The sequence below is a fragment of the Hemicordylus capensis genome, chromosome 2 (genome assembly GCF_027244095.1).
Source record: "Hemicordylus capensis ecotype Gifberg chromosome 2, rHemCap1.1.pri, whole genome shotgun sequence".
NCBI classification, from domain to species: Eukaryota; Metazoa; Chordata; class Lepidosauria; order Squamata; family Cordylidae; genus Hemicordylus; species Hemicordylus capensis.
This window is the reverse complement of record NC_069658.1, coordinates 109,523,662-109,550,202: the sequence shown is the minus strand read 5'-3', so window position 1 is coordinate 109,550,202 and position 26,541 is coordinate 109,523,662. Positions and strand designations below refer to the sequence as shown.

Sequence of the window (26,541 nt, the reverse complement as noted above, 5' to 3'; positions counted from 1 at the left end):
CCATCTCTTACATCTTTTAAAAGGGCAGTCAAGACAAATTTGTTCACTCAGGCTTTTAATTAGATATTGTTTTAATTGTGTTTAATAGTTTTAATGTTATAAATTTTAAGTTGTGATGTTTTAACCTTTCTATTTGTTATTGTTTTGTTGTAAACTGCTCAGATTCTTGCATTTTGGGCAGTATACAAATGTGTTAAATAAAAAATGGAACACTCTGCCTCCTGAGATGTGTAATGCCACCTCCCTTCTGTCCTTTAAGCTTTTGAAAACTTATTGTAACAGGCTTTTAGGGGTGTGTGTGTGTGTGTGTGTATCTGTTTTTCCCTTTCTCTTGTTTTTGTTTTAATTTATGTAAACCACCTTGAGTCTAAGGAAGTCAGGTGGCCAATAAATTTGCTAAATAAATATCAAGCTCTGAACACTGCTAGTTTTACCATTAAGCAGAGTGGTACATTCTCCAAGCTGTCCACAGTTCTGTATTTATCCACTTGAAGGTAAGCACTTTAAGACTGGGTGGGGGGGGGTGCACATGGAAGAATATTGACAACCTTCAACTTAAAAGTGTCTTTGCATTTTAAGTCAGAAGCCATGTTAGTAGTCCATTTTGACTGTATGAAGAAGCCTGCTAGACTGCAGCTTATTCCTTTGGTATCTAACCAAAGCCCTCTTCAGATGTTATCCTAATGCACTATTGTAGCCATGTAGAGTAGCACAAATGGGTCAGAAGTCCCACCCTCCACCCTCATGCCCTGACACTCATGCTTAAAGTGGAGTTTGAACAGGAAAGTGCCTATCCGTGATGGTGGGGACTTCATGATTGCAAGCCTGGATCATGTTCCCAGTCTAAGGATCATTGAAGTGTTCTTCATGGTTAGGGTGCTTTCATGTTCAAACCCCACTCTAAGCAGATGTAGTGGGGTGAGAGGGTGACTGACAGGGCAGGGTGAGACTCCACCCATTTATGCCACTACAAATGGCTACAGTGCTTTAGGATAACATCTGACGAGGGCTAATCAAGATAGCAACTGCCCCACTTCCCATGTTTAGGAAACAAAAGCAAAGCATTTTAATTAGCAGAAGATGCTTTTTCCTATAGATTCTACTATGATGTTGTGGTGGCATGCAGACTTTTGCTGCCACAAATTGTTACTTCCATTCAAAATGGAGGCCATGTACTAAACTAGGCAGAATAGAGCTTAAGTTCAGCCTTGCTGGTAACATTTTAGAATGGAGTTTCCATGAATGAATAGGCTTGAACATCTTGGACTTCGAGTTAGTGCAGAAGAGTAAACTTATCTGCAATGTTATCTAGCATTTCTATGTGAGAAATCTACAAGTCCCAATATGTTCAATACAAGGCCAATGAGCCTACAGAGAGTTTTACTGCATTTGTGAGTGAGCTGCAAGATTGCTTTAAAAAATGAATCGTGTACATAGATTTGCTTCTCTTTAATGTCATTTCAGTGTTGACATTTACAGTGGTTTCTGATACAGAGTAGCTGTCCTCTGCACACCCCTGTAGGTGGCTCAGGGAGGACAAATTCACATGTCATACAAAAGTTAAAGTTTACAAATTTTTGGCAATTAATCTGAGTAACCCGTTTTCTCCTATTGCCATTGCCCAACTATTGAAAAAAAATTGTACAGTAATTTACATTGAAAAACATGTCAAAGTGCTTAGACTGTCCACAGGAAGATTTACAAGTGGGCCTGTACACATATTTACAATAGTACTTCTGTAACAGATCAATTCATTATGGCTTTTGGGAAAGTGCTTTCTACATGGCCAGTGGTGGCAATACTGATTCTAATTGTTACAGGTAGCCAATAGCTATCAAAAGCTGAATTGTAGGCCAATGTTTATAGCTCTCTTTAGTGTAAGAGAATTATGAACTTGCTTCACATGTCTTCATTCTTTCAGAATGGAAAGGAATCTGTTCAGTCGCTGGCGTGGCTAACACCCAAAGAGGTACACAGCACAAGTAGACTAGCCAGCAGCTGCCAGAATATTCAAGATAAGTCGTCATCCGTGCTTACAACAGATATCTGTTCAGGAGATAAGATGCACGTTATGGTCATGAAGCCTCACGGCACCACGAATTAGCAACTTTGTCACCAGAAGTTAGCCATCAGCGGTTAAGACCATTTCACCCCCTCAGTTCTACTTTCACTACAGAAGACAGCAAGCAGCTGCCCTTGCAAATAGTCTGGATAGAGTTTTATATTAGCTGCTCTTGTTGGTCTTAAATGTTTATTATTTACTGAAGTTTGTACACCGGAGTGCATTTCTATGACGTTATCAATACTGCAGAAACAAGCATCCTATCAGAACATCTAGTTTCACATTTCTCCTGTCCTTGAAGTCCAATGCAATTAGGTTTATTTTGGACCCTTCAAGACTGTAGACATAGCCCTTTAGATACTAATAGGAAGTTAGACAACTTTATTTTTTAATAAAGCCATTTTGGCATATTTTAGCACTATCTATAGTTATTTGATGCAGCTCAAAAAAGCATTAGACATTAGGAGTTTACTTACTGCTGGATATGTGTGTCCCACTGAACCACTATGTCTTCCAATGTCTATGGAGAGGTCTTCTTCCGTTGTTTTCAAGTACACTGGATTGTCAAAGTTCATGCTTTTCATGTTTTTGTGTTGCCAGTTACGCCACATGAAGTAGCCACCTGCTGCCGCCATTGCCAGCAATACTAAAGAAAATTTTGAACTTGTTCAGCTAGAACTCCACTATTGAGAAACCTTTTAACTTCATTGCCAATGGTTTCAATATAATTTGATACTTACATACAGGAAGAATAGCCCATGCAGCTGAAGAACCTTTTGAAGAAGCCAACTCTCTTGATACTGGACTGCTCTGGTTTTGTCCTAGGAAGATAAGAACACCATTTTAAAATCCATTTTATTAAATACCAAATTATTCAAGTGCAGCCTGAGCAAAGCCAAGATCGTTTGGCTGATGACTTCATCTAAATCATTTTAAGCTTCCTGCCTTCTAGAAGAGAAGTTCTGTTTAATATAAGTTGTTGACTGACAGCTCATTTGCTTGTCATAAGCATACCACCATAATGCTCCAACAAGTATGGAGTATGATAAGAGCCTCTGCGGACAATACTGTGATAGCTGGACCAATGGTTTGACTTAATATAACGCAGCTTCCTATGTTAAGTAGTCTTGGTTGCCATTGTGCTGTAGTCAAGTCAGAAGGGACATAATAGTTTAGAGTAGGGATGGGCCAACTTCAGTCTTAAGTAGAATCCTATTATCCAGTAAGCATTATGTTTACAACTCAGGAGTGCAAACTTTTGGTAATCCTTACCAAAGCAAGGCATACCTTAGTCAAGAGCATAGTTATGAACATTTGAGAACCTTCTTGGATCAGACAATTCAGCTAGCTCAGTTTGCAATAATCCTAGTAACCTTTAGGTCTCTCTAGTCTTGCTTTCTGCCCATCCTTTCCTTTGAGCAGCTCAAAAAGTTTGGCCTGCTTTGTCACAACCATATTGCACTGCCTTACATTAGGACCAATACCTCCAGAAAGTGGTCCAAGTGGTTTTTCTGTTGTGCTGCTTTCTTTTGCCTCAGTGTAAGCCACAGTAGTTCCTGTACCTGAAATTATAGATCAATAACTTTGAAAGTCTGGATGAGTTGGGTTCTTGCTTGTGGAGGTGGAGCACCCATAGCAGATGAACATGATCATGCATGTTTAGAGTTAGTTTTTGATTGCAAGATGTTAGATTTGCTATGCTATGTGGCTGCAGTTGACATTTAAGGATGCTGCTGGCCCATTCTAGTTCTCCAACCCTTGGATATTTGATGTTCTTTTAAGTAATGTTCAGGAATCCTAATTAAATTATCTGAGGAAAAGCTCGATGTCTGAAACCAAGAATACTTACTTGAAGACCCATTGAACAATTATGTTTAGGATTAGGCTACAAGATCACTGCCACAAGTGAGGACATACTGCTATCTAGTACTTCAGCAAGAGATGCTATAATCTATAGTGGGTTTGTATTCACACTAGTATACCCATCTAGACCTATTTAGTCTCTGCCAAGAGACTAAAAAAGCCAGATTGATCTAGCATCTCTAGTAGGTACAGAAGACAATAGAATGATAATCAGCTGCAGTCCCAGTGAGTTTCAAGACAAATAACTTCATCAGGGCATACAGTATTGACTCACACGAGGAACTGAACCCTTCCACAGGAATATTTTGTTTCACTAAACTAGACAGCCTGACTAATATGGCCCCAGTGGGCTATGAAGTAGATTGCTTCACTCTAATTAGCTGTGGGTCTAGTTCAAACAGCATTTCTATAGCACTGAATGTTTGGAGTACATTCTCACCAATTCTTACTCCATAGGTTAGGTTACTATTATCCCTATATAGCCGATGGGCAACTGAAGCAGAGATGCATTTTTCCTAAGCCACCTAGTGAGTTCATGGCAGGGAGATTTGTTATGGTTCATATGAGTGAATTCCTATGCATTGAGATAAACTTGAAATATTCTAATCAAAAGTCTACAATAGCATGCAATAGCCATGAACGTGCAGAAGCCAGGCATGGAGTCAGAATGCTGTTAATGGCCAGACACACTTGCAAGAGTTCTGTGTAAGATGGTGGAGCTTAGATTTTGATCTGCTGAAAAGTAGCTTCAAGGAGAGAGTAAGTAACTGTACCTCTACATTTTAAGCCATTATCTTGCAATGTGTCTCCATCAGGGCATGTGCAAGTATACTTTGGAGAATGGTCATTTATCTGGGGAGCAGGCAGACACAGATATTCACAGCCTCCGTTTGTTATGTTCTCTTCTTCACACCAATTCTTCCCTGTGGGTAGAAGGTTTCAAACATGTCAGCTAGTAGAAGAAACTAGATTTCAGTCAAGGCAACCAGACTATGTGTAGCAGAGGAAACCACTCTGACTTTTAGCCAAAACTATGTCCTGTACATGCTCATTCACTAGGCTGTACTCAAATGTGGACTTTGCTTCCTACATTAGATTCATTCTTGAGGTCTCTTAATGAGTACCCCTGTCAGAGCATGAACTGGTCAAGAAGAGAGTGCCTATCCATCTCTGGCATAGGACGTCATTTGTCTCCCTGGCACCTTCCTGCATTTCAGCTCCAACTTGGAGGGTTCTGCAAATGGAGAGCAGGGTAGAAGCAGAACACTTGACAAGGTTCTAGAATAGTTTTTGAGGAGTTGGGGCACACATCTATTTTCTCTTAGCTGCACTATGTAATCCTTTCTCCCCATTCTGAACCTAGACACATACTACTGTTACCTGATTGTTGGACAAGTTCATGATACACAATGATGTCCCGTGCATCATTCAGGTTGTTTACTACTGTTTCCAGTTCAGCACCTGTGAACTTATTTGCACCATACACTGCTTCATTTTCCCCATCGGTCCAGTAAATGGTGTCCTAGAAATCAAGTTGATATTTTAGATGGCAGGACTGTTCCATGCATTACCAAGTGTTTGAATATGCATGTAATGAGTGTTTTACCAAGAACATGTGTTCCATCAAATCCTAGTACTGAGTCAGAGAGAAACTTGCACCATTTCTCAGTTAGGTCTTCTTGCTAAGCGAACAAGGTTAAAGTCAGAGCGGCAGATTTACTTTAGAGAACTTGCTACTAAGCTCACACCACTGAAAGTTTAGATTCTTACCTCAAATATTGTCAGAGCAAGAGGATGAGCAAGGAATTCATGAGATTCCAATACAGTTCTACGATCTTGGCCATTCATATCCACACTAGACAGCTTGTGCAGCTTTGAATCAACCCAGTAGACACGATTCTTCACAAGATCTAAAATGCAGGAACATTTCAGCACTTAGAGACAAATTATGAGAACACTTTGTCACTAATTCAGAAAATAGTCAGCAATGATAGAAAGCATGGAGGCAGAGGCACCATTGGGCGAAAGAGTTCAAAGAACCCAGGCCGCCAATGGGGAAAGGCCATGGCTCGGGCTCCATAGGAGCTCAGAGCGAACTCCCCCCTCCCATGCCCGGGCCGCCGAGAGCCCGGGCGAACTCTCTGCCGGTTATTTCAGGCAGTTCCGACTGCCCAATAGAATGTTTTTCCCTTCCTCTCCCTCTCTGGAGGAAGAGAAAGGGGAAGACGCCCTATTAGGCAGCCAACCCTGCCTGCAATGACAAGCTGAGAGCTCGTTCCGGCTCTCGGCAGCCCAGGCCATGCCCCCTCACACATGACAAGGCACATGACAAGGCACATGACAAGGCACATGACAAGGGGGCATGGCCTGGGCTGCCGAGAGCCAGAATGAGCTCTCAGCTCATCATTTCAGGCAGGGTTGGCTGCCTAATAGGACGTCTTCCCCTTTCTCTCCCTCCAGAGAGGGAGAGGAAGGGAAAAACGTTCTATTGGGCAGTCGGAGCTGCCTGAAATAACCGGCAGAGAGTTCGCCCGGGCCCTCGGTGGCCCGGGCATGGGAGGGGGAAGTTTGCTCTGGGCTCCTATGGAGCCCGAGCCACGCTCCGTGCACGTGACGCAACATGCATGGGCATATTGGGAGGGGCCGCCAAGCAGGGCTGGACGCAGGCCGCCGCTCGGCTGGCTCCACACCTGCATGGAGGCATGTCAGATACCTGAAACTGGGCACTGGAATGGAAATGGAAGTGATTCTCAAGTCTTGTGTTCAGACATAAGGCAGCTCACCCCAGAAGAGAACTTATCTTTGAACCCATAACTAGAATTAACTATTCAGCTATTAAAATAAGGAATTCCAATGTGGTGTAAACAGTATACCTAGTGCAATCCCGGTGGGCCTCTCAATATCAGTTGTCACAAGTTGCTGCCTGTCAAGTCCATTCATCCCTGCTTTTTCAATTTTGGCTGGTTCGCCCCAGTCAGACCAATACATAAAGCTGCAAAAGAAATTGGGTGAAAGCCACCATAAGGCTAGAAGAGACCAGACAACAGGCTTTGCTTCCAGCTCCATCTTAGATCATTGTTCTTGGACCGGTTTCTTCTTTAGGCTGTTGTGCAATGTGTGTTCTGCCTTAATTTCAGAGCAAATGCCTATACTCTGGAATTGCCTGCCCCTTGGAGGTTCACTGCCCCCACTCCCACCCCCACCCCGTTTTCCTTACAAAGTTAGGACTGTTCTGCTTAGCATTTTTAACTTAAGTATTCTTTTTCTCCTCTATATTTTGTGTTGTGGTTGGTTATGTATTGTTGATTTGCTTATTGTAAACTAATTGCTTATTTTATTGTACCCGGCCATGATTACTAGATTTTGGAAGTCTATAAACTAATAGTTTAGCATGATCTGAATAATCTTAATGGAGTCAGACTTTGACATCCTTCCCTTGCCCTCATGCAAGAGTAAAAGTGCTTTCATTTCACACTGCAGCTCTGCATCAATACTAAGCTGGAACAGATTCTTAACTAGAGTCAAGCCAAGATAGCAAACAAGTTGGGATTCTGTTTTGAAATCTGGCTTGTTTCAACTCTAGTTTGCTGCCAGCTGCTGTCACAACTTTGTACACAATACAGAACAACTTGTTCTTCCACCACATGTGTAGAAGAGGGGAAGAACTTAGTTGCTCATGTGACTTAAGCTACGGTTTGGTGCCGAGTCTGAACTGGTCTAATGTTTACACTAGGGGCCTTTTAGTCTTGTACTAAGAGTTTGATGCATTAAATGCCATTTGTACCCATTTGAACCACAGAAGGGTAGACCTCTTCCCAAAGGAATTCTGTTTTGCTAGCATCGATACATTTATGCCCAAATAGTACAATTCCTCCCCAATGTCCCCAATTCATCTATTGATTAAATGTTGTGTTGAGTGGCATATGAATGTCAGACAGCTACTGCAATGTTGCTAGTAGTTCTTCTTGTATTGCCCCCTGCTCGTGCCTTTTGTCAACACAGCTGTTCCACACCAGCAACCAGGTTTGTACAACAAGGTTACTACTTTAGCACATTTTCTGGCCATGAAATCTTTAGCCACTCAAGAAGGAATCCTCCGTCTCCATTCAGATTGTGCATTTAGGAATTGACTACTTCAAGTTTTTATCTAGTTCCAGGAATGCAGCACTTTTGTGCAGGAAGGCCCTACTACAGGAACTTGGGACTCTCCGTTTCATGTTCTGAAATGTTTTCATACACGTTAACATCTTTATGTGCTTACCCAGAAAGTGGATCCACAGCAATTGAGGCTGGTTCTCTCAAGTCAGTGTTAAACAGAATCTTTCTTTTAGTACCACTAAGGTTAACCACAGATATTGACTTGAGGGAGGAGTCTGTCCAGTAGATGTTCTTGTAAATCCAGTCAACAGCAATTGCTGCTGGACTCTGCACATTTTCTATGATCTGGCGGTACCATCCTGCTTTGTTACTAGAAATAATTGAGGCACTGGGGAGAAAGAGTTGCGTTAGCTTTAGCAGATGTAGCTTTGAGATGCATACTACATAAGTATCAAGTAAGGATCTAACGTGTCTGGTTCCAAGTCAATTCTGAACCTAATTTGTGGAGAAATTTAGCTTCAACTACTGCTCAACTCCACTCATCCCTCTAGGCAGCTGCTTTTATCACTAACTTGCCATATAGGGTAAAGACAAGTATTCCCTACATGGTACTTAGACGATTCAGACTGACCTTCCCAGAGTTATGTATCTAGTACCCAAGTATTTGGCACCAGATGAAGACTTGTTTGTCTGGGGCTTTCAAGTTAGGATGCATTTTAAATCAGTACTAAAAGCACCAGGCAAACCAACTTTCAATTGCCGTTAGCCTATTCAGGCAGCATGCTGCATGTACATTCAGGTGCTCACCCACTTTTGTTTGTGGAGTGAGCCTGGGTACAGGCTCCCTTAAATGCAGGGTACAGCTAGGCAGTGCAATGGTGTACATATACAGTGTACACCAGTGTGTTGAACATAATCTGCTAACATGGCTGTGTTTTAATACCACAATGTTTTATTTTAGCTACTTTGAAGGTATATGGTAGAATATATTTATAGAGATTTTACTTGAGTTTGTATCAAGAGACTTTGACAACGTTACTGGCTGTCATAGGGCAGGAATGCCCAATGATTGCTAGTAGTCCCTGCCAGTTACACATTTTGTACGAAGTTATTAGATCATGCTTTGCAGCAGGCACCACATCCTCTATACTGCCAAGAAATAGAAGAATATGTTTTCTACCAAGAGCTGTGCCAACAGGCATGTTGTATGGACTGGATGGTGTACGTTGGCCCAGTGTATGATACAAGACTGGTTGTGCTGAATCCAAAATAAGCTACATGCCTTTAAGGAGAGGACTGGGGATCTGTCACATCCAGGTGTTAATCTTTAAGCTAGACTGTTCAAACAGTTTTGGAGTTTAGATTATGCATCTTCCTATCACAAATATGGAAACAGTTTATGCCCTTTACTTACCTGAGGATAGCCTTTGGCCCAATGTCAGCCCAAAAGACTGTGTGCTCAGCCATATCAGCACCCAGGGCAACAATATTCCTCTGATTTCCTATCAGCAGGGTATAGTCCTGCCTCTCTAGGGTAAATTGCCTGATGTTCCGTCGATTAGTAAAAAGCAGACTTGGTTCTCCTCCTGCAAGAGTAAATACAGAACTACCTTTGAAGTGCTGAATATTAGACTGTAAAGCCAGACAAAAAATCAGTACATACACCCCTTGAAGTCAGTGGACCTCATTTCCAAATTAATGTAGTAGCAATATGACTTTATAGCTCGACTGAGTAGTACCAGGATACTGAGAATCACTCACTGAAGTACAATGCCAATTGCTATTGTAATGTCCTATACAGGTCTGTGGTGCAGCAACATCTGAATACTGTACTCCATTCTGGTCATTGCAACTTAGAAAGAATACTGTAGAAGTGGGCAACCAGAATGCTCAGGTGCAGGAGCACCTTCTTTACAAGGTACAATGTTTGAGGCTTTTTACTTCAGAAAGAGGCAGCTAGTGGATTATGTGCATGTGGAGAAAGTGGATAGTGTACCATTTCTCTCTCAACACTAGAAATAGAGGTCATCCAATGAAACCAATGGGCAGGAGACTTGGGACTGACAAAATAAAATACTTCATAATCTATTAAATTTGCTGCCACAAGATGTGATGGCGGCCACTAGTTTAAACAGCTTGAAGAGGATTACACAAGGACCAATGGCTACATATGATGGCTATATGTCATCTCAAGGTTTGAGTCAGGATACCTCTCTGAATGCCAGTTGCATGGAAGCAAGAGCAAAAGAGGTGACATGTCTTAATTCCCTGCTAGTGAGCTTCCTAGGGGCATCTGGTTAGCCACTTTAGGAAATGGGCTATTGGGCTACACAGAATGTTGGTAAGAACCATGCTGATGGATCTGATGTCCAATTTCTTAAGCTCCAGAGATTGCCAGAGTGAGGTACTAAGATGGTCATTCCTCTTCTACATGGGGCTGTAGCTGTAGCTGAGTAAGAGCATCTGCTTTGCAAGCAGCAGAACCAAGATGCAATCCCTAGCATCTCCAGATAGAGCTAGGAAAGACTGCCTGAAACTTGGAGAAGCCACTGTCCATCACTGTAGACAATACTGTGCTAACCTAGATGAATCAGTGTCTGACTCAGATATAGCTTCCAATATTCCTTCTTGGACCTTCAAAAGTCAGCCAGTCTTGTTAACACTTCTAGGACTTATAGTCATCATCTGCCAGATTTTTAGTATTGACAAACAGCTTTGGAACCTTTAGCCAATAGTGGTCTAGATACTAAATAAAGGTGAAATGTTGGCAGTGGTTAAGTACTCATTTACAGTTCTAGAATCCAGACATGAACAATAGCAGCTTTATTCTACATTCCCAAGTTAGGGACTTACCAATTGCTTTGCATACTCCAGTATGTGAATCCATTCGATAGCCGCGACTACATTCACATTTGTATCCCAGTTTCGTGTTGATGCAAATTTGACTGCAGATACCAGGATTCTGGCATTCATCAATGTCTGGAGAAGAAAGATTACTCAACTTTGAATCCTAATAAGGGAGTTCCAGCAACCCTATCTATCACAGCAAGTTTACCAGGGTCATAGCAAGGTTGGCATGCACCCTGGGACAAGCAGCAAAGATGGGCCTCAGGCCCTCTGCAGCTTTGCTGCAGAAAAACTCTAAGGGCATCGTGGAAACCATCTCCCCACACACAGACACTTCCATGCACTCATTCCCCTGGCTCAAACATTTTGACATATGTACCTGCTACAGCCACCTCACATATTCATACATTAAAAATGAAGAGCAAAGAGCAACTATCACCCAGCTGGTGCCCTTTCAAGGTCCCAGGGACAATTGTCCTCTTGTTCAGTTATGGCTATGCCCTGAAGTCTACCTCCACATGTTTTTCTGTCCATCAGCTCAAAGCCAGCAGGGCAGTCACATTCATAGCCTATAACAAGATCTCTGCAGATATGAGAGCAGCCTCCATTGTTCACCAAGCATTCATTTACATCTGAAAGAAAAATCGGAAGTTAGGCGTGCTATTCAGCTGTTCCAATTAGGATTTGATTCATATGTTTGGGAAGCACTGTGATCCAGGTTTTAGCTAGAGGCAGCCACTATATTGGTTTCAGCAAAGAGGCAGCCACTGAATAAAAGGGAAGAGGGAACCAGATTAAGTTCTGGGATTAGCACATGGCCCATTGGGGCTGGGCAACTGCTTTATTCAGGAATTATTTTACCAGTGACAGAGCAAATACATTAACTTGTTCCATGTAGTTCAGCTGTGTTTAAAGCTCTACAAGTTCCCTCGTGGAAATCAGTTTAAAGGTAAAGTCTGCCAACAAGTCAATTTCGACTCCTGGTGCCCACAGAGCTCTGTGGTTCTCTTTGGTACAATACAGGAGGGGTATGCCATTGCCTCCTCCCATGCAGTATGAGATGATGCCTTTCAGCATCTTTCTATATCACTGCTGCCCGATATAGTACCAGCAGGGATTTGAACTGGCAACCTTCTGCTTGTTAGTCAAGCATTTCCCCACTGTGCCACTTAAGGTGGAAATCAGTTTACAGGACTCAAACACCTGAACAGAATACCAATCAAGACCAGCTAGTTAAGTGGCTCCTAATGTCAACATCCCAGCCTGCTCATGACTAAACTTACTGCATTCATTGAGAGGTTCGTCACTCCAGTCTCTGCAGTCCTGTTTCTGGTTACACACCTTGCTGGATTCTATGCATTCTCCACTCCTGCACCTGAATTTGCTAGATCCAGTGCACTGGTTAACTAGAGGTTGGACAGAAGAGGGAGACAATTAAAGGAACAGGTCTGTTCCCAGCTCAAAAGGCCAAGTCGTGCAACTGAAAAGTAGATGGTTCATCCTGGTGTAGAAAGGACCACCTCTGAACCAACTCAGTCTCAAAGGCCAAGAGGCCCCCGCTGCATGTCTTGCATCTAAGAGGTACATCCCAGAGGAATGCAGAATGTTTACTCTGTAGCAGCACAGAGGCACTGGAACTACTTCTCTAAATGATGTGTCTGGCTCCCATTGCTGCTTTGTCACCTTAAAAGATTTCATCAGGCAGGAATGTTGATCTTGGCTGGTCTAGTATGGATTACTACAAGTTATGCTTTTGAGTTGTTTTACAGGCAATGTTAGCCATTTGCTAGGCAACTTGAACAAGATGGTGGGATAGAAAAATTTAAAGGAAATAAAGGTTGAAGAACCAGGGCAATGATTACTAAGGATTCAAAAAGGGCAAGTGCCAAGAGGCAAGCTCCACTCAGATGCCGCTGCCTTCCCCTCCATGAAGTCTAGAGAAGTTAGGCTTCCAGAACCACCACAAGGTGGTTCTCTTCTCTAGAGCAGTGGTTCCCAGCATGGGGCCTCCAGATGTTGCTGAACTACGACTCCCATCAATCCCAGCTACAACTGTAGTTGGAGTCAATGGAAATTGTAGTTCAGCAACATCTGGAGACCCCTAGGTTGGGAACCACTACTCTAGAGGCTAGAATTCCTGGGTCATTTTCTAGATTTTTCAGGTCAGAAGCTACCATCTTCATTAGTTTCATGGCACAATCCATTTACCTGCTTGACAGTTCACTTCATCAGATCCATCAACACAATCTCGAACTCCATTACATTGTCTAGTCCCATGAACACAGTTGCCATCCTCACATCTGAATTGGTCAGGTTTGCAGGTCCGAGAAGCTGGGGAGGAAGAAAGTGGAGGACAAACTTAACTCTTCCACAAAGCCAGTGATTAAGTAACAGTCTGCCCTCCGTAGGTAGCCAGATACTTACGACAATTGATCTCATCGCTTCCATCCTTGCAGTCAGTATCCCCATCGCAACGCCACTTCTTGTGAAAACATTCTTCTCCCGAGTCACACAGCATTTCACTATCCAAACATTTCACAGTAGGGAGATGTTTGTGGCCACACTGCTCCGGTGATTCATCTGACCGGTCAGTACAGTCAGAATCATCATCACACACCCAGCTAACTGGGATACAGGTGCCACTTTTGCACTGGAACTCGCCTGCTCTACAGGTAGGTGGTGCACAGTCTACCTCATCACTGCCATCGGTGCAGTCTTCCTGCCCATTGCATGCAAAGTGTTTGGAGATGCATTGCCCATTGGCACATGTGAACTCTTCTGGGCTACAGGTTACATTGGCTAAGAGGAAATGCAGAAAAGATAGGGTCACCAAGTAATATTGCCTTACAGCTAGTAATTAGCTAGGTGCAGAATACAGAATATTGTGATACTTCACCAATCAGGTTAATTTCTATACCAAGGGCATCATATTCACCATTTTGATTTACATCCTTGAACCAACACTGCACCAACAGTATACCAAGCTGCCATTTAATCTAGGGCTTACATTAAAACAGGATGTAATACTGTAGCAACTAGGCAGCAATCTGGTGTCTGGGAAAGAACTACCTACCAAGTGTGAGTTAGATGCTACAGTAAAAATTGACCAAATGCAAGAAAGCAATAGAAGCCTGCATCTCACTTAGATCATTTCAGTACAGCCCTGCATTTTCTATCTACACAAGCAAAGTCCTCCTTCCAACTTTTTTATTAATCATTTTTATACCGCCTAATATGTAGATCTCTAGAAGGTGTCCAAATCCCATTGAATGGATTTCACATCCTGTTGAATGGCAGTCGTCAATTCTGCCTTTTACTGGTACTTGCAATGGTCTATTCTGCATTTCCAAGGTCCAGTTTGATTTAGTGCAAGTGCCATGAGATAGCCATTGATGCTTTCAAAGTTGGGTACACTAAGGCTTCACAATATTCCCAGCAATACTACTTAATAGTTTGCCAAACTTCTGTTTCACTGATGAGGTCAGAAGCATCTATAGAAATACATTTCAACTGGCTATAGAACCTGAAGACTGAATGTCAAGCTAAAGTAGTATCTTGTAGTGGCCAATATCCAGTGTGTATTAGTGTTGTCTAGATGCTTTCCAATTTGTAGTCTATTGCTGGATGCATCAGATAATTTTAGCAGTGCAGCCTAAGCGGCCAAGTCATCCCCCCAACCCAATTACCAACTCTGGCTTACCACAATTTTCTTCATCTGCACCATTATCACAGTCATTTTCACCATCACATTTCCAGGACACTGGGTAACACTGAGTTGATCGAGGACCACAGCTGATTTCACCATGCTGACACATTCTTGTGTCTATTGAGAAGTGATTAAGAGTTCACTTTAGAAATGGCTTTAGGTCCTAGTCTGGGGTAAAGGATTCTGTTGAAGTTGCTTTTGACAATGCAGCTTGTGCTTTCAAGCACAGGTGCAGACAAGGCTAGTCTATGCTCAGTGATATCTGCTACTAATGATATCTACCAAGCAAGGAAAACCAGCCTGGCAAACTCCCTACCACCTCAGAAAGTTAGCCAAGATTTCACTCAGGACAACTTTTGGGGTTACTGAAGGAGAAGCAATAATTTTTAGTATCAATGCATGTGATTTGCAGTTTATTGCTTTGATGCTTTGTGTTCACACATTTAAGCCAACTCAAAACAGCCCATTCTATTCAGTAATGCACGGTATACTCTGGAAAGAAACACTCAGAAGCCAGAATTTGCTTATTTGGCAATAGTTTGGCAATCTAAAGGCTGCTTGAGAACTGGTTTTACTTACAGCAAGAAATTTTTGATTAAAAGCCAGGGCATTCCAATATGGCTTTTCACCTTGAAGTCCACGACAGCCTTGGCTTGAAGTACATGAAGACTTTGTGGTGATTTCCCCACTGCCTAGAAGTGCTTTTGCTATCAAAATTCAATCCTGTCTCCCTATCCCATCACTTACGAGCCCACCTGCAATTTGGCATACCATGTTCTGTCTTGCCATCAGTTTTAGACAAATCACAGCACACCAACTGCATAACTATTTAACTTAAGAAAAAAATAGTACAGCTGCTGCCTTGCAGCATGAAGGCAAGTCTACTCACGGCACAGTTCAGTGCTTTCATCAGAACCATCTTCACAGTCAGGATCCCCATCACACTGCCACCTGTTTGGTATACATTGTCCACTCCTGCACACAAAATCTGATGCAGAACATGTCTTCACTGCAAGGAAAGATGCTACATTTGAATTTCTGAAGAACAGGAAAAACTCAAAAGCATGTTTCTGAGTCCTGTTTAACTATTTCCCTAGCAATTGGACCCCTGATAACTTGGCAAAGAGGAACCTTTTAATGTGATGATTCTCTTTATTTAGCAGGGGGAGAGTAACTGGCCCTATCCACCCCCAGCACAGTACCTCCAGTGACTGTTGCTGGTGTCTCTTGTTTCTTTTTAGATTGTGAGCCCTTTGGGGACAGGGATCCATTTTATTTAATTAATTATTTCTCTGTGTAAACCGCCCTGAGCCATTTTTGGAAGGGTGGTATAAAAATCGAATGAATGAATAAATAAATAAATAATAATTTCGACTAGCGTTACTAATGTACTTAATTTTAAAAATGTGTCCTACACAGGACCAACAAGGACTTCAGGCCTTTTGATTGTTGTTTTATGAAGAGAGCATGAAGTCCTGTATTTAACTTGCTGCAGCAGTTTTTATTTCTTAGTTAAGTCTACACTGAATACTTCCTTTTATACCATAGAGATGCAAAGGTTGCTCTATCTGGCTAAGTAAAGATTAGGCTGCATTGCTCCTATAACATCAGACAGGGGCATATGGGACAGACAACAGAAATGTACAATTTGCATAGAGATCTGTACAAGATCACATACTATACAGTTTGTATATTTTTAATCTTTTGGAGCTATGACTATAGAAGCTTGTGAAACCAGATATATTTCTTACACATACACCCCCAACCAACATGGGCAAACGAAAGCCAAAAGATAAAGTTACATTAATAAATTTGTTAGGGAAGTCAAGTTAGAGCAGAAGTACAGAGGGGCATAGTGCCAGCCTTTCTAGCCAGTCCCTTTGACATCTGTGGCATTTCTACCCCATTTCATCAATCAAATGTGATCATTTGAAGTCCAGTTCTGTTTACTGGCTTCAAACTACGAATTCCATAGGCAGACCTTGTAAGATAGTTCAGCCCCAAGATACATGCAGTTAAGTATTCTTATGCTTCCTTTATATAGGTGATGCTTTGATAATCATGTTAACAGTTGGGAATCCATCATGGTAGTCACTTTGTTCTACATGGCTTGCTATCAGACAAAGCATGTCAGAAGTACTCTGAAGTATGTGCAAAGTTACCTTACTACCCAGTGACTGGTTCAGTGGCTATAGGAGTCCTTACCACAAGATAGTTCATCACTGCCATCAGTACAGTCTTCATCTCCATCACACTGCCATACTTGAGTTATGCAGTGACCATTTTTACACTGGAACTTGGAGTCATCACATATTATTCTTGTACCTTAAGAGAAATAAAGTACACTTAGCTATATAGTACTTTGGGAAGCATTTATCAGACAGGCAGAATAAGAATAATCCCAACTGGTAAACTAGTTTTCCCCAGGAAAAAAGCACTCTTGTTTTAGAGGCCTATTTTGCTGGGTTTTTTAGAGGCCTATTTTGCTGGGGAAAATGGGCCTCAAAATGGCATGTGAATCACCCGAATTGATTTGGGGCCAATTCATCAAGGCAGCTGGCAAAGTCTACAGCTTTCAATGAATCAATTTGGGGTTTTCCAATTTGATTCAACCTCAAATTGAATCACAGATTTTGATTTGTGCACACTTAGATTTTGAAGCCTGTCAGGCAGGCTGATGGGAGGGGTATATTGAGCTCCCACATACAGCCAGCCAATCAGGAGCAGAGGAAGGTCTTCTCTCCTCCTTCAGTGGACGCATCACAGAGGATGCATGGACTTATGGCTGCAGTACAGGGAGGCAGGACTCCTACTTCAGCAGCCCTTCAAGTACCCCTTCGGGTATTAGTACTTCCTGCTGGGAACCCCAACATGTAAGATGCCTGGTATAACAGCTTTAAGCAAGCCCCAAGCCCTAATGCCGTTAAGTAGCAGATGCAGACGGAGCATTTCTGCAGGTTTCCCCATTCATGACAGTGGGGAAAGCCTCCAGAAACACTGCTTCCAAACAGCACCAGGGCTTGCCCTGAAGTGCACTGCAGCTCCAGGGCACAGTGTTGCAGAGCCATAACTCTATGCACCATGTAAGCCACTGTTTACTTATACAATGTATATACTGCCCTTCCAAAAATGGCTCAGGGTGGTTTACATCAAAACAAAACAATTAAAATCAATTAACAATTAAAAACAAAACTATAAACATAGCATTAAAATCTATATATTTAATTCTCTTGGGACCATGCGTGCCCAGGGTTTGGCGGTGGAACTCTTGTAGGGGTGAGTCCGAACCGGTCCGGCGGCCATTCTAAGGAATGGCCGAACTGCCGGACCAGTTCGGCCCTTGCTGGTCCGGGTGGGGGGTATAACTTTAAGGGCGGGAGGGCTTTCTTACCCCTCCCGCCTCTTCACCCCCTCCAGCGCCTGTATTTAACCAAATAATGGGGCGCTGGAAACCAGCCGCCCCCACCGCTGCCGCCCCTCCCAGCAGATCCACATAGAAAGGTACCCATACCCCTGCCGCCGTCGCCCGCCTGCCCTCCCTCCCTCCCAGCTGCTCGCCCGCCCAAATCCTTACCCAAGGCTGCAGGAGTAAACGAGAGGAGCTCCCAGACAGAGCTCCTCTCGTTAGAAAGGCCTGATGCAGAATGAAGGCGCTTTGCGCGCACGCGCACCGCAAAGGACGCCGGAGGCCCGGTCTACCCGCCCGGAAAAGGCCGGGTAGACCAGGCCTCTGATCGCCGGAGGCCCGGTCTACCCGCCGGGAAAAGGCCAGGTAGACCAGGCCTCCGGAGGCCTGGTCTACCCGGCCTTTTCCCGGCGGGTAGACCGGGCCTCCGGCGTCCTTTGCGGTGCGCGCAAAGCGCCTTCATTCTGCATCAGGCCTTTCTAACGAGAGGAGCTCTGTCCGGGAGCTCCTCTCGTTTACTCCTGCAGCCTTGGGTAAGGATTTGGGCGGGCGAGCAGCTGGGAGGGAAGGCGGGCGGGCAACGGCGGCAGGGGTATGGGCACCTTTCTATGTGGATCTGCTGGGGGGGTGGCGGCGGCGGCTGGTTTCCAGCGCCCCGTTATTTGGTTAAATACGGGCGCTGGAGGGGGTGAAGAGGCGGGAGGGGTAAGAAAGCCCTCCCGCCCTAAAAGAAAGGGCCCCCCTTTGGTGCCGGTCCGGACTGGTCCGGACCGTGCACATCTCTAAACGCTTGTGATATGCTGCGAGAGTTCGGGACTGAGGGAAACGTTGCTTGGGGGTTGGAGGAGCCCAGAAGAGGCGGCCGAGGGGGTTCTGCTCTGGCGGCAGGAGGCAGCTAGTGAGGGGCGGCAAGAGGACGAGAGGTGGTGGGCGGCTGAGCCACACCGCCAAGAGGAGCGTCGCTGTGTGGGCGGCAGGCTCCCGAAAATGACCGGGCGGAGGCTGGTGCAGCAACTGGGCTGTTGTGGCGGGCATGGGGGCTGGGGGGGGGAGAGCGGTGGAGGAGGCGGGGGCCCTGGCAAAGGAGGTGGCCAGCAGGTGAAAATGACTGGGAATAGATTGGGGCAGAAGGGAGAGGGGGAAAGCGGTGAGGAGAGACTAGTAGTGCAGATGCTGTGCGCCCGTTCAGCTAGTATTAAATTAAAACATTTAAACAGTTAAAAACCCTGGAGAACCAAGCTGAACATTTACAGCAATTAAAAACAATTTACAACAAATTAAAAATCCTGGAAGGCCAGGCTAAACAGATGGGTTTTAAGGGCTCCCCTGAAGGCCAGCAATGAATTCTGGTTACGGATTTCTGTCGGGAGTGCATTCCACAGCCCTGGGGCAGCTACAGAGAAGGCCTGCCTCTGAGTCGTCACCAGACGGACCAGTGATAACTGGAGACGGACCTCCTCAGATGAGCTTAACGTGCAATGGGGATCATGTAGAAGAAGGCGCTCTCTAAGGTAATTCGTTTATAGCTAATATATATCTAAGATAACTGTTTATATCTAATATACAACTTGACAGTCTTCACATGAACACTGGCCTGCAGTCGGCCCTATATGCAATAATGTTGGGGACACTAATGAGAGTGTGCCTATGCTGGTGTTACTCAAAGAAGTGTCAACACCATTGTGGCACATCCACAATCATAAGGGCACCCCTCACATGCGATTAAAGGATGTGCCGCAATTGCACCAGCACATCCCTGAACTATGCTGGGATGGTGCATTTGTGCTAGTGGCCCCAATGCTATCCTGTCTGTGGGTAACTGCAGCCCAGTGTTCATGTGAATTGGCCCCTTGTCAGCTTAAGTCACCATGGGATTTTCTTCTTGCCATAGTTAAGCTTGACTACCTTCCAACTGCAACCAAGCGATGATTCAAGAATCTCCTCCCTAACATGTACGTAGCTCCTCGTTCACTTTGTATCCATTATCCAGGAAAAGCCTTTCGTGTCTGTTCAGTACATGGTCTGTTAGGTTTTCACCATGGCAGAGTTACTCACATGCAGTCTATTAAAGTTGTTAGGAGCAAGCAGGCCTCAAAGCTACTCAGTCTTGCTAGTTTTACTCTACTATGTCTGAGGTTCTTTGCACACCTAATTTCATTAGCACCGTTGTATTGGATAAGCTACTGTCATTCAGTAGTGTTATAAATTGCAGATAACCACTTGGAGATAAGTCAGTATGTGCATGTTTCTAGAATACATCCTCTGGCCTAGTTCAGGCATTAAAGTTTATTGGCAGGCTACCCATCAAGCAAAGACTTTAATATATGATATAGGAGTTTGTGTCCTACTGAATATTATAAATTTAGGGAAGATTAAATTTTGTAATACCACAAAGTACAGAATTTGGATACAATTTGCCTAGCAGGTTTATAATCTAGAACAGGACACAAATATTCAACTCTGTATTGGGGAACAAAGGTATTTGACAGAGATTTGCAAAAATACAATAAGGTTAGTGGTTGGCAAGCAGAAGGCAGTGAGGCAACAGTTATCCTGCAAAGCCTTTGCAGAAATGAGGTTTGAGAAGAGATTGTCCTCACCTGCATGCCTATGTTGGTCTATATTCTGAAATACCAACAATGATGGGGTACAACAGTAGATTAGACTGCAGGGCAGCTTAATAACTATTGTTCCAAGTCAGGCTTGTGAAAGCGGAGAGTAAAGCCTACCTTTATGGGCAAGTATGCCAGATCAACTACCCTACACGGAACCTAGTCTATTCAAGTTAAGAGGTTAATGAGCTTGCACACTCCATACAGGTTACCTCAGTATTAGAGTTCCAAATTCAGGGGAAAATAAGTTGTCCTAAAAAAGAGGTCTTTGCTCATGAGACATGGTAGTTAGGGCCCTGCAGAGACCTGAGTTTATATGCCTAAAGTATTGTACTCAAGACACACTGGAGGGCCAGAACTAGACGTGAATTTTAGGTTTGCAGATGTAGACGAAATCAGTTCAACCCTCCTATTCTGGGACCAATGCCTGAAAAACTGAGCAGTCTCAGGAGTTCAGCAACAGAAGATGGATTTCAACTAACCTTTATTTCTGAAAACCGGGGACAGTTGAACTGCTCAGTTTGCATTAGGTGGAAGTGGTGAAAAACAAGAAGTCATTGCTATGGTAGTACAGGCCTATGGATAGCCCATTTTACAGGACCAGGCCTTAGAGCTATAAGCTCTTGAAGATTCAATGGAAGCCCTACACAGCCTCTGTAATACTGCACACAGATCACAGCATATAGCCTCAAGCAATTCTGCATTGCTTTGAAATTCACATGGATACAAATTTCATTAACTTGCCATGCAACTATGGGGGAAACTTGCACATCTCATCCATGGAGATACGCACATTCTATAAGCACCTGAAGCTTGCTTAACATGCTGCTTGCTCTGCAAACTGGTTAGGAATTTTCTCTAACCCAAGTCAGAGGATCTAAGGGAACCTACTTGCTCAGAACTTCCAGAAAGTATTTTGGAGGTTATGCACAGCATTAGATTGTAGGAGCCTTTGCCCCATCTCTCCACAGCCTTTATTTTTAGATGTATACCCTACTCTTCCACCAGGGTTCCTAGAGCAAAAACCCTGTGAGGTAGGTTAGGCTGAGAAATAAGTGACAAATAACTCAGGGTACCTGAGTTACTGGGGCAAGAGACTGAACAGCTAGTAAAACTATTCACACAAGCAGCTGGGCTAGGCTGCTCGTGTGCAGCACCAGTATCTGTGTGGATCCTGGTGCTGCCCAGCTGCCTAACCATTCTTTCAACCCTGGCCTTTAAAGAGGGTTAAGGTTGTGAGTGCATCCTTAATCCCAGCACAGGTGTCATGTGTGTGCTCAAGCTGCTTGCAGCCCAAGCCTGCACTGAGTTGGATGCCTAGAGTGCCCAACGCATGGGGCTATCCTCCAATGCAGGAGGATAGGAGGATGATACATTGTCCCAGCCTCCAGAAAGCTGCATGGCTCCTGGGGGAGCACCTCACGTGGGCAGCTGAGATGTTCAGCCAGGAGGTGGCAGGAAGGACAAGGAGATCTGGGGCGGGGGGGGAAGGCAAGTTCAGTGCAGCCTCCCCCTACCCCCAGCCCACCTGCCCTACCTCCAGCCATGTGGATAGTATTTATAGTGAAAGTACAACTGGTAGCATATGTATATATAACTGTAGCATTCTACAGTAGATAGCTGCCCAACAGGTAAGGAAACCTGGTACATATCATCTGCTTCACCATCACAAGAGTTATTTCTTACGTGCTAAAACTGCTACTGATGACCACTTGGCCATATTATGACCACGGCCATTGAGACTAGTAGTAACATATCAGTAAGATTTAGTTTTAATGGTTTGGAAAGGCTTCGTTTTGCTCAGACTTTGCACATACACATAGCAAAGAAAGGGCTGCCTCAAAACAGGCTTCTGTGCCTGCTTTGCCTCTTTTGCAATATTCTAGACTTGGACTTCCTACTCTCAGGAAATAAATTCTGCTCCTCTTCCTGGCATCTACTCCCCTTCCTCCTACCAAACTGATCTGAAGTACAGCACAATAATGAATTCCTCTTCAGCACATGCAGCCAGGCTCATCTGTCTAGTAATACAGTGAAACATGATATGGGCCTTTTAAAAGGCCAAGGAAGTGCAAGTGCATGATGCAAGACTCTTCTCTAGTTTGTTGCATCATTTATATTTGCTTTTGTCACCTCAAGATTAACAGAGAGCATGTATTTTTAGTCCTCACTAAAACAGCAACTGGCGTTTGAGCTCACTGACAGGGCTCCAGTACAGGATACTGCTTCTCTAGTACATTTAGTACCAAGGAATAAGTGGCTGGCTAGAAGTCAGAGCTACTACAGAGCATTTCCTGCCTAGGGACTGAGAAAAGTAGACTCACAAAAGGGATGCAGAGCTCTCCAGTTAAAACAAGTTCTCAGTTATGCATTTAAATAATTTTGGAGATTTTGTGCAAGTAGCCAAAAGGTATCCCTTCTCACTGTCACAATCATAACTGGGGCTGGTAAACTGAACAAAGTTAAATTTGCTTCTTCCATGCTTGGGTACATTTTATCTAGTAACCTGGTTTCCCCCAGAACACTGAAGTTGTTAAAGCTATGAACTGGAAGCTTCACTCTTCATGTTAGGAATACCTAAAGAGAAAACCCTGAAGACATCAGTTTCAGCAGCCAGATTTCCCCCAAGTGACAGTATTGGGATATCTGGGCTATCATTTGGGGAGCATTTGAGAACTCCTAAGGAGCAGATGTGCTGTGAGCAGGTCCTTATAAGCTCTCTTATGTAGCACTTTCTTCCATGTTGCACAAAGCACTCGACATACATTCCAAGGAGTTGAGACATTTGATCCAATTTGACGCATTAGTGCAAAACCAAAAGGAGATGTATGCTGAATGCACAAGAACCAGGTTTGCCATGAAAAGCCAAGGCTAAATGCTAGGCCATTATAAAGAGATACAAGTCTAGATGCAGAAGCTATTCTGTGTGTCTGGTTTTAGTTTCCCTGGAGTGGCTCCAGTATTCCATATGGTTTTGGACGTGGTAGAAAACAGAAGAGTTCAGGGCAGAAGGATGCCCAGGCAAGAAGAGAGTGGTTTGCCTAAGGCCATGAAGTAATTTATGGCCAAGCTGAGATTTGAACTAGAGATGTCTAGCTCATAGACCTTTACCATGATGAAATGCCAGCTTCCATACTCTAACATTAATCCACATAGATAAAATGCATCCTGTAGTGTAGGATGTACAGAGAGGGCATGGAGTACATCCTCTGTACACCCCAAGCTCTGGAGTGTGCTCTCTTCCCTAGTCCTTGTCACAGCCATGCCTTGCCTTCAGTGAGGTTTGTTTTGTATTGACCGCTTTATACCCACCCACCCCAGGCCTACCACTTTGAATTAGCACATGCAGCAGAAGCACACCAGCTTTGTCCATAGTAGATGCTTATTTATTTATTTTTAAGAGGAATTCGCTTCATGAAAAAGCAGTTTATTCTGAACTCTTGAATCAGTTCAGGTTCAAGCAGTGTGCTATTCTCATCTTAATCCTCACCATGACAGGGTCTCTTGATAGAGATCCTCCTTGAGGAGAAGATTTTTATTCTTTAAGAGACAGGTATCTAGAAGTAAGTGTTCCAGCTATTGCTTGTGTGTTCTGCTAGCCTAGTATGAGAATTCATTACTATCTATAAATTCAGACTGAATCAAAACTGTATCTTAGCTTTAGCCAGTATCATGGCAAGGAAGTTCAGAGCTGGGGTGGCCATTCATGCCAGTCCCACAATGCTTAGGACAGGCCCACAGGTAACCCAACAAGTTTTAAGATTCTTATCAGTAAACAGTTAAGGCCACTCAGTATTTATGCACAGCCTGCTCATAGGGAAGTATCATGCAATAAGGAAGAAGAGTTATTGTCTTGGCAGGTTTTTGCTTTTAATGGTTTTGTTTTAAAAGGCTAGTGAAAGCAAATCAGACTTGTAGCAGACAAAGGTAGCAGTTACGCTAAAATGGCTATTACAAGTCCATTTGCAAAACTGCAGCCATGACACATTAAATATCAGACAAGTGTTTTGGAAAATTAAACCTTAGCTACAGTTCTCATGAGTGACATTAGAATTTAGATTAGGAACCGAGATAAGCCTTAGTTTGTCTGCTTATCCTCAAAAGGGAGAGTTTGGGCTACACTTTTACTGCTAATTACTGGCCTATCTGCTCGCAAGCAGACAGGATGGTACCAGCATCAAGGACAGGTTTTATACCTGACACAAGAGTGACTGGCAGAGTAGTGGAGTATTCAGCTCCAAGTTTCAGAGTTGTTCAACAAATCAAATATCCAATCTTGCTCAGCTCATTTCCAGCCTGGCCCCTGCCCCCCGCCACTAGATTATGTAAACTTGCCTGGTGAATGCTGTCCAATTTAGGAAAGCAGATAATTTAAGTCCTGAGATACACTTGCATATCAATGTTTAGAAGCCCTTAACACAGCACAGGTGCCAAGCCATATGCCAACCAAAACAGTACAAAGAACAATGTACATGTGTTTGGTCCCTGGCTAATGCCACGCAATACAAATCAGGAGAATCTGGAGTTAGACAACTGCTTACTATAGCACCAAGAAGCCATACTTCATGTTTAAGTCTCAACATCTTCTACAGACTGTACCAATCATGCATTGTACTTCACCAGGTCAGCAAATATCCATAGCTTGCTTACACAGTGGTAAGCTCTAGACTCACTAGGTATCAATATAATCGAGTACAGTAGCAGCAGATGAAGTTCTGCATTCAATACAATGGCACAAGCTACCAGGTATACCCTTCAAATGCAAAGGGTGTTCTTCCACTGAAAGGTGAAGTGGCTGCCTTCAAGGATCTAAAGCGACTCAAGGTCCCATCTTAGGGTTTGAAGCAGTGAGGAAACAAAAGAAATCCTGACAGCCCTCTTCGGAGATCAGGCTATCCTCTAACCTAAACTGACAGCGAGAAGATCCAAGATGAAGGGAAACTGACATCCTGCTTGCATCCCCCAAATGAGCATCCTGCTTCTTCTACCTTTAATACTGTGAATAGGGAATGTAGAAATAAGTGGACCTTGGTTACAGCTGTTAAAACGTTCATACCAGGATTTTTTGATATCATTGTGGGCGATCTGGAATTAGAGCCCCCCCCCCACGGATTCCCGCCCCCCCACGGAGAAAGCCACCCCCTCCCCGAACAGCAAAGGCCGGCCCGAGCCAAAGCAATACATAGCGTGTTGCTCGCTCCTGCTGCCTCCCCACCCTCCCCGTCTGCAGGGATTCCACCACGCACACCCAGGAGAAGCTGCAAGCCAGCAGGAGCGGCCAAGCCAATGGAGCGGGATCCATTCCTCTCTCTTACTCACCGCGCGCCCCTGGCAGGCAAGCCAAAGCGAACAGGAGCCCGAGCCCCCAGCGGGCGAAGAACGTGTCCATCATCGTGCAGCAGCAGCGCCCGCTGCCACTCCTCGCACAACAAGTTAGCGGCATTCGGGGAGGAGGAGGAGAAGAGCCAGAGAGGGCGCGCGCCGGGGGCGGGGGGGGGGCTGTCCTTCCTCTCTCGCTCGCCCCCCCGCTTGCTTTATTTATCTGTCTGCACGGGCAAGAAAGCCAAGCGAAGCTCGCGTACTCCAGGCGGGGTGGGGAAGGCAGAGACAATGCAGGCGGCCACGGGGAAGGCAAGTCCAGGAGGCAGGAAGGAATTAAAAAAAAAAACAAAAAAACCACTAGAAGGGAGCGAGGTCGTGCAGACAAGCACACACCGGCTGGGCCGGTGAGGAGGACCCGAAGAACATGCACGAGGGGGGAGGGCAGCTCCACGACGCTCTTATACGAACCGCCCCGCTCCTGTCCCCGTGTGTGTTGCTGCCGGTGACTCACGGGCGCCTGGGCGGCCTCTGGTTGGCTCTCGAGCGCCTCCAATCCCAGCCGTCTGCCCTAATTTCCTCATCCACACAACCTGCAGCCGGCAGCGAGGCGATGCGTTCATTCGGG

The 26,541-nt window shown here is 44.3% G+C and overlaps 1 protein-coding gene across 5 annotated transcripts; it reads right to left on the bottom strand.

The window, feature by feature from the left end:
- Nucleotides 1-1,434: 1,434 nt before the first annotated feature.
- Nucleotides 1,435-26,537, bottom strand: VLDLR (very low density lipoprotein receptor). 5 transcript variants are annotated; one of them, XM_053292021.1, is made up of 19 exons: nt 26,428-26,537; nt 16,782-16,901; nt 15,466-15,585; nt 14,571-14,693; nt 13,295-13,669; nt 13,079-13,201; nt 12,154-12,276; nt 11,383-11,502; nt 10,877-11,002; nt 9,438-9,609; nt 8,187-8,411; nt 6,799-6,917; nt 5,696-5,835; nt 5,306-5,447; nt 4,699-4,848; nt 3,547-3,624; nt 2,803-2,883; nt 2,539-2,708; nt 1,435-2,046 (listed from the first exon to the last, which is right to left on the bottom strand). In XM_053292021.1, exons 1-19 carry the CDS (start codon nt 26,534-26,536, stop codon nt 2,011-2,013), a joined length of 2,652 nt encoding a protein of 883 aa, XP_053147996.1. In that variant the 5' UTR covers nt 26,537; the 3' UTR covers nt 1,435-2,010. The 5 variants fall into 5 exon arrangements, with proteins under 5 accessions (XP_053147996.1, XP_053147995.1, XP_053147997.1 ...); XM_053292020.1 differs by lacking the exon at nt 26,428-26,537 and adding an exon at nt 25,914-26,043; XM_053292022.1 differs by lacking the exons at nt 3,547-3,624; nt 26,428-26,537 and adding an exon at nt 25,914-26,043.
- Nucleotides 26,538-26,541: the final 4 nt, after the last annotated feature.